This window comes from Centruroides vittatus, unplaced genomic scaffold (assembly GCF_030686945.1).
Source record: "Centruroides vittatus isolate TY-2023 unplaced genomic scaffold, ASM3068694v2 contig_1863, whole genome shotgun sequence".
Lineage (NCBI taxonomy): Eukaryota > Metazoa > Arthropoda > Arachnida > Scorpiones > Buthidae > Centruroides > Centruroides vittatus.
The window spans coordinates 562555-576202 of record NW_027121147.1 but is presented as its reverse complement, the minus strand read 5'-3'; the positions used below and the strand labels follow the sequence as shown (position 1 = coordinate 576202).

At 24.1% G+C, this 13648-nt stretch overlaps 1 protein-coding gene across 3 annotated transcripts in view; it reads left to right on the top strand.

The window, feature by feature from the left end:
• LOC136970002 (homeobox protein abdominal-A homolog) overlaps positions 1-13648 on the top strand; it is a 231486-nt gene that overhangs the window by 206129 nt on the left and 11709 nt on the right. For all 3 annotated transcript variants that reach the window (XR_010879920.1, XR_010879921.1, XM_067264361.1), the window contains one exon: positions 10037-10087. Coding sequence is in view for 1 of the 3 variants with exons in the window: in XM_067264361.1 (XP_067120462.1) it covers positions 10037-10087 (51 nt within the window). In the remaining 2 variants the exon portion in view is untranslated. The remainder of the gene's footprint in view (positions 1-10036; positions 10088-13648) is intronic.

The window sequence follows — 13648 nt, the reverse complement described above, 5'->3', positions numbered from 1 at the left end:
TATAGTTGTTCCTCCTTCAGATTCCATTTTTCATTGGTTCATCTGATTTAATGGATGTATTTATTGTTACATAAAAGAGTAAATTGCTTTTTTTGATTAGCTCTTCTTCAAATTAGTAGAATTCAGAATAGGCCTTTATGTACTGTACAGTACAGAACTTAAATGGGTCTATCTGATTCAGTTTTCTATGCTATTGTCTGAGTAAAATATCAGTCCTAATATCGAATTATTTAGGATATTTGCAATATTCTCAATGTATATTCTTAATTAAAATAAGCCTTTAGGTATAATTAAAGTTTTATATAAGCTTGGTTGGAAGAATCGAACCCTTCACTTGTTTAAAATTTAAACACTAGAAAATAATACATGAAAGATATAATAAATATATTTAAATGACATCAAAACAATAGTACGAGAAAAAGTTTTGATGACATAAATTGGCAATTTAAACAAAGACAGGAAAACTTGTTAGAGAAATCTATCTCACAATAGTAACCGAACACATTGAAAGATATTTGGTACGGTTCCATCTGGAGGACTAACGTGTAAATTACTTCAGTTATTTTTTCTTAAGTTATTTGCATACTTATAGTCATCTGATATGTGAGTGTTCGTGTAACCTTTAAGCGTATTTATTGGGTGTTAGAAACTTAATTTTGTGTTTTGAAATGTATAGGCTACTTTTAAAAAAATGAATATTTCTATAATGAAATTTAAACATCGCTTGTTTATTTAAATCTTTTTTTAATATTCGATTAATGTGCCATATTTTAATATTTATACCATATGTAATTGTGAAATCTAATATATGAAGGCTAACACAACATACGCATTCAACATTATTTAGTCTCATTTCTAGTTTGAAATCTGCTAAAGACTTGTTAGATTTTTGAACAAAACAAAATTTATTTATGACCCAAGCACTAATAAGAAAATGAGAATTGAGGTTAGATGTACAGATAAACTTTAAAATCATTATATGTACTGTATGTACATATTTCTAATGGAAATGACTGACGATTCGGTGTAGGTTATACATTTCAATAATATTCCTAATGTATATTTAATATGTAGTAATTTTGTTAAATTGAGCCGTATAGTTCTATGAAACCAACAGACTTCACTGTGAATCACAAAGGGTCAAGATTAATGTTTTATAAAAACAAAACATAGCAAAAAAATAAATTTGTTTAATATGTAATCTAGTAAAAACAATTTTTGATAAAATGAAGAACTTCAGATAGATAAATAACACATTCAATGAAAATTAAATTAAGAATAATTGTTATCTAATATTGAGCAATGTTAAATATCGTATAATTACAAATTATTTGTCTTCATGTTTATGTTTTGTATGCATAAAATATTCAATTTAACTGTTTTAACTGTTAATTTAAATTAATTATCCTTTTAAATAGTAAAGTTTAACTATAGAATTGAACGTTTTTAATCTGAACTCTCTTCATCAAAATATATTTATATTAAATTATGTAGGTGAGTCATTATATAGATTATTAAGTTGTAATATAAACTAAAGATTTTTAACTTAAAAACGAATAAAATCATTTATCTCTTGTTAAAATCTAAGCAAACTTTCAATCTGATTTATTTCTTAAGTTCATATATGCGCAGCCAAGTTGGATGAGGTATATCGCTTGAGATATATTCATCCTCACGATGTAGTCTAGATTTCTCATTAGAATAATTTAATGAAGTTTCTCTAAACACAAGATATGCAAACAGATTCTCTCGTGCAATAACACCAGACGTAGTACTAACGTCTCCTAAATCTCCTCTCGCCATTTGGCAAGCTATCCACAGACACACGTTGCTCTTCGCAGAAAGCGTATCCAGCATACTTTACAGCATACGATACTCCAGAGTCTTAACACCCTGTGATCTTTTAATCTGCTTCAGAGTTATTCGTAAAACTTCAGAACATTAGTGGAGAGAATGTAATTATCGCAGAAACACGCTGGAATGCCTTAATGATATTAAAACGCAGCTAAAATGTGAAGACATCAGGTGAGCTGAGAATAGAAAATGTGTGGTTCCAAAAAGGATGGAAATGGAAACTAAAAGTACTTTAGAAATTAAAAAAGTATGGAGAATTATTTATAAGATTATTTTCTTTCCAATTGTTGAAGAATTCATATATATTGCATTTTTAAAAGCAGTAACAGGGAGAGAATAATTAGAAGATTGCTAAAATCGTTAAAGTATTTAACTATTCAATTAGAAAAGATGCTTGATATTTTTATAAAATAAAACAGAAGTTAAATAACATTCCCTAATAAAAAAAAACCTGCAATCAAGATTACAATCTGGTGCATTTTAAAATTATATTTTCATTCAATTTCATTAAAATTATACAAATTTTATACTGTTAAAAATATCATATCCTGGATATTGTTTTCTAGAGTTTTAAAACTTTTACTACTCTCCAATATCTTCAATGTTAACTTAATAATGAATGGAGGGCGATTATTCAAATTTTATTACTTTCAAAATTTTATGTTAAGAGGAAAGATTAATTACAAACATATTTAGTAATTGCTATAAAATTTTATCAGAAAAATTAATCAAGATTGTCTGCTGAAATCGTTTAGTGGTCTGTTAGACCTATAAACTTGTTTTCTTAACAAGACGTATTTTGATTCATTAAATATTACTCTCTTCGTATGTAATTAATATTATTTACGAAATTAATAAATAAATTTAAATTCTTTAACCAACGTATGAAATTAATTACTTTAAAAATAAATATTAATAGAGCTACAAAAATTCAAAAATTATATTTTTGAATGTTCGTCCTGAATAATGAAAAAGCACCATCCTGTATTATTTGTTAGAATAAATTTTATATATATATATTTTTTTTAAACGAATTTTTATTATTCTCTCGCTTGTAAAATAAAATTAAATTCAGAGAAATCATGTAAATTTTTTTAAAGATGTTTAAATGTTTCCAGTTGATAATGAGCTTAGTTTAATTTTATTTAAATAAATTGATATATGAAGACGAAATTAATTTCCGTTTTCTTATATCGGTTCTTTATTTTAAAAAATTAAGATTTTAATGCATTTCTCTTGCTTCAAAATATTAATTTTTCATAAAAATCTTTAGCCTATTTATTGCTAAACGTATTTTTCTCGCTAATGAAACGAATAAAATTTTATTTGATTACACTAAAATCAATTTCGAATTTTTGAATAATTTTTAATTATATTTTTTTGTTTAAATTATCATTAAGCCGTATTCAAGTGTGTTAAAATAAGCATACATAAGCCTAATCTATCATGTTAAATAATATATATTTATTAAATTGTACTGGGATTTACATATTATTATAAATCTATAGTTAGGCCTGTGTACATATAGAAACCGATAAAGATAATGAGATAGCCAAATTCAAGTTTAGAATATATATGATAATACTCTGTATGCTAATTCTGCTTCGGCTTATATTATTCTAAGCTTTCTCAAAATTATGGCCTAGCTAGGTTAAGTTACAAGATTAATTTGCATTTATACAGCAGCATAACTGATTCTTCTCATTACAAATTACAAGTTAGATCTGATTTTAAAGAAAAGCAAAATATGAACAAATAATAAACGTTTTTCCTTCTAATTATAATTAAAACAAAGCCTGAACAATAAATAATTGTTCCACAAAATTTATGGTAGAATTATTTAAATTTCATCTGAAATAGAAACCTATATACAGGCCTAATCACTAATTTATAGAAAAATAATTTAAAATATATACATATATATTTTTTCCTTATAAATTGCTAATTAGATTAGGAAATTTATATATATATATTTTTTTTAAATTATATTCTTTGAATTAATTATCAGGCCTAGATTTAAGTTCTATTTCAAATGAAATTTAAATAATTCTACCATAAATTTTGTAAAATAATTATTTCTTCTTTAGGCTTTATTTTACTTATTAAATTTTAATGATCAAATTACAAATTTTCTATATTTTTGTTGTTATATTAGTAAATAGTTATGTAACAAAAATATAGAAAATTCGTAATGTAATTTTATCAGTAAAATTTATAAGTCTACATTACATTTACCTAAATTAAAACTTTTGTTATAACTTAATTAATTTAAATTACGATTTTAAAGCAGTAATTAATTATTTTATATAATTATCCTTTACTCCACTATAAGTACAGATTTTTCTATAACCATTTTAAGTTTGATGGATATAAAAAGAATCAAACTGCTACATAAAAAAGAAAGAAAAATGCAGAGTTGAAAGTATAGGCCTACTACAGTGCACAGATTTATTTTTACAGATGTTCTAGAAATTTGCTTGTTTAAGCGTATGTCAACCACGAATGCTGAAAATATTATTTCCAAGTGACATATGACCACATGACAGATAAATAAAATTCTTAAGAAACTGTAATGAACTAAATCTGCTTCTTAATCATTTTCAAAAAGAATATAATGAATTTTAATGGAAAAAAAAGTGATTAATGTTAGAATAGATCTATCATATGATAAATAGAGTTGATTCTCTCAAGTAATAATTTATATTAATCTAGATTCTTAAATGAATTATTCAATCCGTTCTTACAGCAGAAAAAATAAATATGCTTTAAAGCAAAAAAGTAGCTTATTAACCACAAAAATAATGTAATTTTTTATATAAATATAGCAATTATAATTTTAAAAAAATGAAAATTGCTTATCTGTAAGCAATTTATTGAATATATTTAAACGCGTGTTTACAACAAGCACTGCGAAATATGGTTACAGAAAGAAGGAAAAAAACACATGGTTTGTAAATCTTCACATTATTAAAATAGTGGAGAAAAAATTTCTGAACTCATTTAACAACTTCTAGATAGTTTTATTTTCGAATTATCGTCAAGCAGTACAAGTTTGATCAATGTATATTCGTATCTATATATTGTGCAAAGGACTACATTAACGGAAGTTTGGAAGCTGAGTGAAACTGCTGTAAATTAATAAGTTCCATAACTGGTTCCTAGTCTAATAAACATGATACGGCTACCCAGACCGGAACGTGTAAAACGGCTTATGTTCGCATTGATGGTTGGTGCGAAACCCTGCTAATAAATATCTCGTTGCTACCGGCTCCTAGCGCTCACTCATACCAGAAGTATGGTTTATGATGTTATCGTATCCAAATACCTGCAATACAACTTCGTCTTGGATATTTTCTTTTACTTGAAATATTTTTACATATTTCTTTAAAATATTTAAAATATTTATTACAATTAATTTCATACGTATAAATTGCCATATGTGCAATTTAATTACCGACTTTTAAACTTGTTTTTATAGTGTAATGATGTTTTAAATATTTAATTAATACTTTAAATTGATGTTTTAATTTTTATTAGACTCAGATCTAATGTAAATTTATGATAAAATACTCTATTATCAAAGGTAAATTCGTTTAGTTTATCTGTGTTAGAATAACTTTTTTTCTACTCTAAATTTTTTAATAACGATGAATGTAAAATAAATTTCATTTAATGTAAATTTCTTAATATTATTTTGCGCGTATTTCAAATTCTATAATGTTGCTTTTAATGATGTTATTTCCTAGCAACAAATATTACGTTTAAAGATTGCTTTAAATAATAGAGAAATATTACTACTATTGCTGAAACTGTATTACTAGAATTCCCGCATTATTTGGTGCAATCTAATCATAGTTCTAAGCTCTAAAGTTAAAATTATTTGACAGCTTAAATATCTAGTTCTATAAACTTAATTAGTCTAAACTAATTCTGATTTCTAAAAGCCTCACTTTCAATAGTTTACCTTTAAAAGGTGGACGTGTTTATTTGATCATTAGGTCCAACTCTAGAATTTTAAATATTTACTTTTCATGTTTACGGTATGAATTTAAACAATTTACTGATTGAAAGATTCTTACGTTTTTACACACTAAAGCTGCATTGTCTTCATCAACACTTAGCATTGGGTTCAATCTACAGTTAGATCATTTAATAAACGTTTACTTCCAACTTTTGATTACGATTAAGTTTACATAAATGTTTATAAAATTATTACAGTAAATTCTCTTTAATTTGTGAGAAATAATTGTTCTAATACTTTACTTTTATTCATTTTTGACTTAACGTTCGGTTTCTTCGGCTTTTATTTAACTAACAAATCTATAGAAATCTAATTTATTTTCAGTATAAGATATAAGTTACCTTTGCTAGATTTATATACATTATTTTTGAAAGAAAATTTAATCCCTAAAATACGAAAAATTATATTAATTTATTCCTATTATTGAAACCACTGAATGTTCTTATTCTTAATTCGTTCTAATTATTTATTTAAATATTTGTTAAGTTCATACATTTTTCTGTTGTTTCATTCTTAGTTATTTTTGGTTATTGATCTACAGTGTTCTTCACTTTCCTTTAATGAATGAGACATTACAGGTTGAGCCTTTATAGGAGGACATCTGGAGAATCTGATGTCAGCATTGACCTGTCAAAGTCTGCATTTCTCTGTGGATTAATTGTCATTCCGAGCTTAACGCACAACCCATTAGGCCAGTAACAAAGTGATGTTTAGGCTTTTCGAAAGACAGTTTGTTTCCAGAATCGACCATTGCAAGAAATGGATATCGAGAATCGAACACTTCACAAGATCACTTTGGAACTATAACAGTAACATTTTTCGAAGCCGATTAAACCATCGTAAAAGAGGTTTATAAAAACATTGTTTCGTCGTAAAAGTAAAATCGGTATATAAACTAGGCCTAAGTAGCCTACATAGGGAATTCTTTTAGTGCTGACTCTGTTTAAAATTCCAAACTTTTTCCGTGTTAGAAATCGTTGCAGTTTTTCGCCTTCGAACAAAACAAGTTTTATCTTCAATGTTAGAAAATTTCATCAGATATATTTCATCAGCAATTTCCAATATAAATTATTAAAAGTTTACTAGATTTTAAGCTAGTTTTTAAGTTCAAAATTGATATCTCTGTTCTTATCTAAATTCCTAAATAAAGTCACATTAATTAATTAAATTAAAATCGTTTTTCTCGTGTATATTGAATAACTTATCATTAAAAATAAGCGGCTTAAATAATATCCTTTCGAAATCGAAACTAATCTTACCTGATATGTGAAGAAATAATTAGAAATATTTCTCTTTTAATTTTTTCAAAATTAAAATAAAGTAGACTCGTGTGAATAAGATTTTATGAAAAATAGTACGAGATCAATTTTATAACTAAGACAGGCTTTTTCTTCTTTCACCTTCGAATGAGGGGTGCAATAATAAGGTAGTAAAATCTGGATTTCTTTTCGCCATTAGTTGCTTTCTTCCATTAGTTTCTTTCATGTTCATTTGACACCACTGACCAATCGCAGCTTTCCAACTCTTCAAACTATCCCTTATTTATAGGTCAGTTCGTTTCAACTTTGTTTTGTAAGCAAGTTTTTCCATAGAATTGTATTCTACTAAATACTTATATTTCTAATCTTTTGTCATATATTCAATTTCTACTTTTTACATTAAATTATTTTGAAGATTTGGCCTTAAATTTTTCAGGTTTGTAATATTAGCAATGTTTAAAATTTATTATACGCAAAAATATTCTTGTAGATTGTCTTCAAAGATAATTTGCAAGATTATTAAATTGGTATTTTTGTAAATTATGGTATATTTATGTAATTCTATATATTGACTATTAATTTGTTAATGTTGATGGTGTATTTAAGTTAACAAAATAGATGTAAGCTAAAATATGTATTTTTATCTATGAATATGAGAAATCTAATAGAAATTCAGAAAGATTCGAGCCATTTTCTTTTATTTATTTTAGGATTTTATATTTTTTAAAAATGAAGAAATATGAATACAGAAATATTAAATTTGAGGCTTTCATGAATGTAAAGTCCGAGATGAATGGATTTTCTATACTCTTGATTAATATGTTATTGTAATAATTTAATGTTTACTATTATAAAAATTAATTTCATTTATCCAAGAAAAAATTTCACACAGTTATTAGTTGCAAAGAAAGCTCTAGGCTCTTATGTAAACTTTTGTTTGTTTCTCATAGATTAAAATGCTGTTTCCTTTTATCTGAAAAATAAAGAAAAGTATTTTAATAAAAAGTAAATTAGTTATTGATATTTATTAAATAATTTTTGATTAAAGTAATAAAATACACGAACCTAAAAATAAATTATTCGAAATAAACACATTGAAATTGAGTTGTATTTCAAAATAATGATTTGAATTGCACTCAGATTTTATAAACGTTAGTGTAACTAAATAGTTAACATCCTAAGTTATATTCAAAACTGGAAAAAGAAATAAATCTATATTAGTAATGTTACGAAGACACAATGTAGTGACGTAAATTAAACACTGGGCGAATTTTTCATCCTTTTTATCCAACCGAATAAAAAGGATGAAAAATTCGCCCAGTGTTTAAGTTTACGTCACTACATTGTGTCTTCGAAAGAAAAGAAAAGGAACGTTAGTGTAACTAAATAGTTAACATCCTAAGTTATATTCAAAACTGGAAAAAGAAATAAATCTATATTAGTAATGTTAAACTCGCTTCTTTTTATGAGATTATTAACATGCTTTTATAGTTCAATATAAATTAATAATGATATATAATAGATTAAAACACCACTATCTTACTATGTTCCTGCAAAACTATAAAAATATAATTTATTACAGATCATATTTCTAGCGCAAAGTTTTATTGAAACATTTTTATTGTACTAAACGTCTTTAAAATTATTTTACTTATTTTATTTATAGAAACAAAAAAAAAAAAAAAAAATTCAGTAAAAATGGAAAATTAAAATAATTTAAACCGTTAAATTTTACTGTTGAACGTAGATTATTTTAAAGGCCGGAGTTACATTGTTTTTATTAAATGAATGCAGACTTTAATAAGCTTATATTTAAACAATTCTTGTGTGATTTATATTGAACTGATATCGTCTAAACGTAAGAAAATTTAAATAATTTCCCAATTTTATAAAATATCGAGAGAAATAAAATCACTATTTAAATGAAATTTTTCATAAACTTTGTTAAAACAGTTAAAAATTTTTTTTTAAATATAAATGTTTATCCTGCAATATTATTATTTACCATATATATATATATATATATGTATTTTCTATTCTAAACTTGAGCATTTAAAACTACAAAGTCTCTGTAACAATAATCATTTTTAAATTTGTTTTTGAAATATAAAAGTTTAAGAGAAAGACTAAAATATGAAACTGTAAATATCTTTTTATTGAATAAAAGAATAACAAATTTTACTTCTTATATTTTTATTTTTAAACATGTAAGTTTTTGGTCTAATGGAAGTTGCTTTTTCTGAAGATGCTAAAGTGGTCGCCATATTTTTAGAGCCGCCAGGACGAAGGTCGATATTTTCTTGTTTCCTATTGCACTAGGCAAGATACCCGTTCAGCCCTAGTTTTATATTAAACCGAACACCAAATTTATAAATCAGAAAACTCACATAAAATTTTCCAAACAACTTACTTTATATATAATTTATTAAGGAAGCTAATTCTGTATTATAATTTATTTATATCATATATTTTTAATTGCTCATCGCTCATTTATAATATAATTAATATGCTTTTCTAGTTATAAGTATTTAAAAGGTAATAAAAACTAAATTTTACTTATAATAATAATAATAATAATAATAATAATAAATATAAGCTTATAACATTTAGCTTACATTATAAACATGTTTTTTTTTTTAATACAAAATATTTATTATTGTATAATTGTGCATGTATAATTATTCATGATTATAATATATAACCCTTGAAATAGATTTTATAATGATTTTTGTATAGTTTTTTAATGTAAATAATAAAGCTATATTATAAGCTTATATAAATATTATCAGTCGCTATGATTAAACGAAATCATTTCGAAACTGAAAAAGAAAAATAAATAATTTGTTTAATTAAATCAAAAATTTTTGGCATTATTTGAAATGTGTCCACTAATTTCTTTTAGGCTTAAGAAGTCATGGCGACTTTGGCCTTTCCGTCCATCTCCCGTTTGCAGGTGTGTGGTCCTTTTTTTCTTATTTGTCTCTTTTAAGTTTTATCATCTAGCATCACATGTTGTTATTTCAGGGTCTTTTTTTTATTATATATATAAATTAAGACGATACGTAAGGCCTATATTATTTTATTTACCTTATTTTTTTGGCACGGGATACATAATCAAAATTTTGGGGAACATTTTCGGCTTTTCCTTGTTAATTTACTAATATTAACGCTAAAGCTAATAATCAGTAACAATGTAAAACAATTGAAAATTTTTATGTAATATGTAATATAGGCCTAGGTTTTTAGAAATAAATTTTATCATCTTAATGAAAATAATTCTCGATAATATCGGCTTTTAAAAAAATTATACATTATAGTATTTGTTTACTCAATATTTAATTATGTTAAGATAATTGTAGCTGTTTAAGATTTAGATATGTTCTTACTAAAATAGTTTGCTTGTAATTAGATCCTAAACATTTATAATTATTAAAATCAAAATCAATTATTTGTTACATTATCTTAATTTTAGCTAATTAAAGCTCACTTAGTTTAAATTTACAACAGTCTTATGCGTATACAATTTATAAATTTAAACCTTAAGTTAGGAATATAAGTTATAATAATTTTAATAATATTATAAATAATATAATTAGTTTTTAGTGTGTACATATATTAGAAATTTGAAGCATTCTTATCGTTTTAAACTTAGTTTCTAATGTAAAATACTTATATAATTTATTTCTTAAAGTAACTTTGTTAAAGTATTTAATATAGAAATTTATTTTATTTTCATTTAAAAATATGTGTACATAATACAGAAATTTAAATTTATAATATAAATTGATTCAATTCTTTAAAAAATAAGTAAATATTAAGATAAAGCAATTAAATAAAATTATATTTTTTAGCAGTTCATATTAAAATGAATTATTTTATGAAGTGTAAATACAGCTTATTTAATAGAAGAGTTATAATATTTTATATTCTTTATATTAAAGTTTAGGCCTATTAGCTTCACTTTAAATCTTCGAATTTTATGTTAACTCGAACATAAAGTAGTTTAATTATGCGAAAGATCAACTATATTAGCATCTTGTATTCATCGAACTTATCCTGATCACAATATCCTTTCGTTAAATTCAATAACCTAATTTGTAGGCACATTAGTTTACTGATTTCGTTTTTAACTGATTTATCAGCGCATTTCATTGGCTAATAATTAAAAAACAAAGTAGAAAGTTTAATATGTGTGTATTATTTCGTTATAGTATACAAAATTAAACCAATTTGAAACTTTAGTCAATTTTATTAAGAGGAGTCTATAAAAATAAATTGAACTAACGTGCTTTTGAATAAAATTATTAAAGCCTCAAGAAGACTTATAGGTGTATGAAAGAACAAATTCAAAAAATAGAAAGAATCTCTAGAGAATTATTTCGGTGATGTTACTCATATTAGCATTCGGATATATCGCTAAAATTCTATCTAGTTTCCTGATCACGATAGACATCTGCATCAGGACTATGTGCTAGATGCTACACAAAGTGCTGAATACAAACGGCCATTTTAACTGACAGAGAACATTCGGCACGTTTTACTTACAGTTGTCCGTGATTAAGCATAAGAATGATATCCCTTTGTATTGAGTTTACTATGGAGTTCAAAAAAAATTTATCTTCTTTTTGATAAGTAAAGAAGTAACATTGTAAATTTTTCAATTCCAAAATACACAATGTAAGTTATACTTATCCTTTCTCAATTGAAAAAGGCATGGAATTGTTCAAATATTTCTGTTAACAAATAATACAAATAAGCTTGTATCGCCTTTAAAATAAAAAATTTTAATAAACTTTCGTTTAAATTTTAAGATTTAATAATAATATATATGTTTAATTTAGTACAATTAATGCTAATATTTATTAATCTAGGCCTGGTTTACACGTTTTATATTAGAGTTTTAAATCTTGCTTTTAAAAAAGTTAATATTTTCGAAATTATTAAATTTATAAAATTATTAATGTAATCTATAAAAGTTTATTTATCGGATTTCGTAAATTACGTTAACTAAAAAGTGCTAGAAGGATTAAAATTAATTTAATTCTATAATAGCTTAGCCTTTTCTCTGGCGCCCATATCCAGAACAGTAGGCCTAAGATTAATTTTAACATATTAAAGTAATTCTTAATTTAATTTCTACAATAGCTTAAGGAATGCCAAGTGAATTTTATTTAATCAATATTTATTTTATACATTACTCTTATGTGGCTTATTTTATAAAAATAAATTTAATTGGCGAATGAAGCTACACAGACTTAGCTTTAGTGAAACAGTGTAGGCCTAGACGAAAAATAAATCCAATTAAATACATTTTTTTTTTCCAAACTTCATTAAATTAGAATAACAAAGATAAAGAGAATTATATAATAAATGCTTAATCAAAAAGTTTTTATGTGAAAATATTTTCTGGATATGAGGTTATATAACACAATTCAACTGTGTGTTTTAACATAGCTGTAGCCAATTATTAATTTGAGGAAATGGAAATAAATTATATGTAAATGATCATAAAAATTTAAAAGTTTTAAATAATGATATATAAATTGGCTTCTGTTCAATAACAGGTTCTATCATTTATTTAATGAATACTTCATTAAACGTAGCCAATTTTCATATAAACACTATAGCTCTATTTTTAATATTTTACTTTTATTTAATATTTAAAAATGATTAGATTTCTCTGAATTTCCAGCTCTCCATTAACTTATTTTTATTTTTAAATTGTTTTCCTTAATTTCTATGACGCAATATAACAACTATTAATATTTTAATTGTTAATGGGATTGTTAATCATTATTGTAACGGGGGGCTACCATTGCGATATGACATTGCCGAACATCTACTTGTAATAAAGAATAGGGGAAATTTACTTTAAATTTTTCTTATTTTCTAAATATTATTAAACAATTTAAATGCAATAAAGTTTGAATAATTTATAAAATTCAGTTTAATTAAAATTTTAATTAATTATCTAATAAATCTATAGATATAAAAGACTGCCTCTAAATTAGCTTCTGAGCATTTAAAATTTTTCTTAAAATTGTTTTTAATAAACCCAAAAAGTAAATAAAATAAAATAGCCTATACATAACATATTATTCTAAATATTAATCCCTTTCCATACATTTTATTAATTAATAATTTCTTCTCAAATATAAATTTTAGTACTGTAATTACATTTCTGTTACAATGCTGTGTAAGAAAATAAGATTTTTGGCGAATTATAAAAAATTATTATTTAAAAGAATTAATATAAAATCGCTTCAGTAAAAAATTTATAAGAATATAAAAAAAATTACTTACATTAATATAGAATTCTGTGGGCTTATAATTTTGGAATGAAAAGTTGAAGTGCTTTATTGTCTGTAAAAACAACGATCAAAAATTAATTAGAATATCGTAAAATTTAAATATTAGTTTACTGTGAATTAGACCTATAAATCTTAACAATAGATTAAGAATATTAGATTCAGGTCTACTTCAAAGAAATTAATATTTAGAATAATTTCTTTGC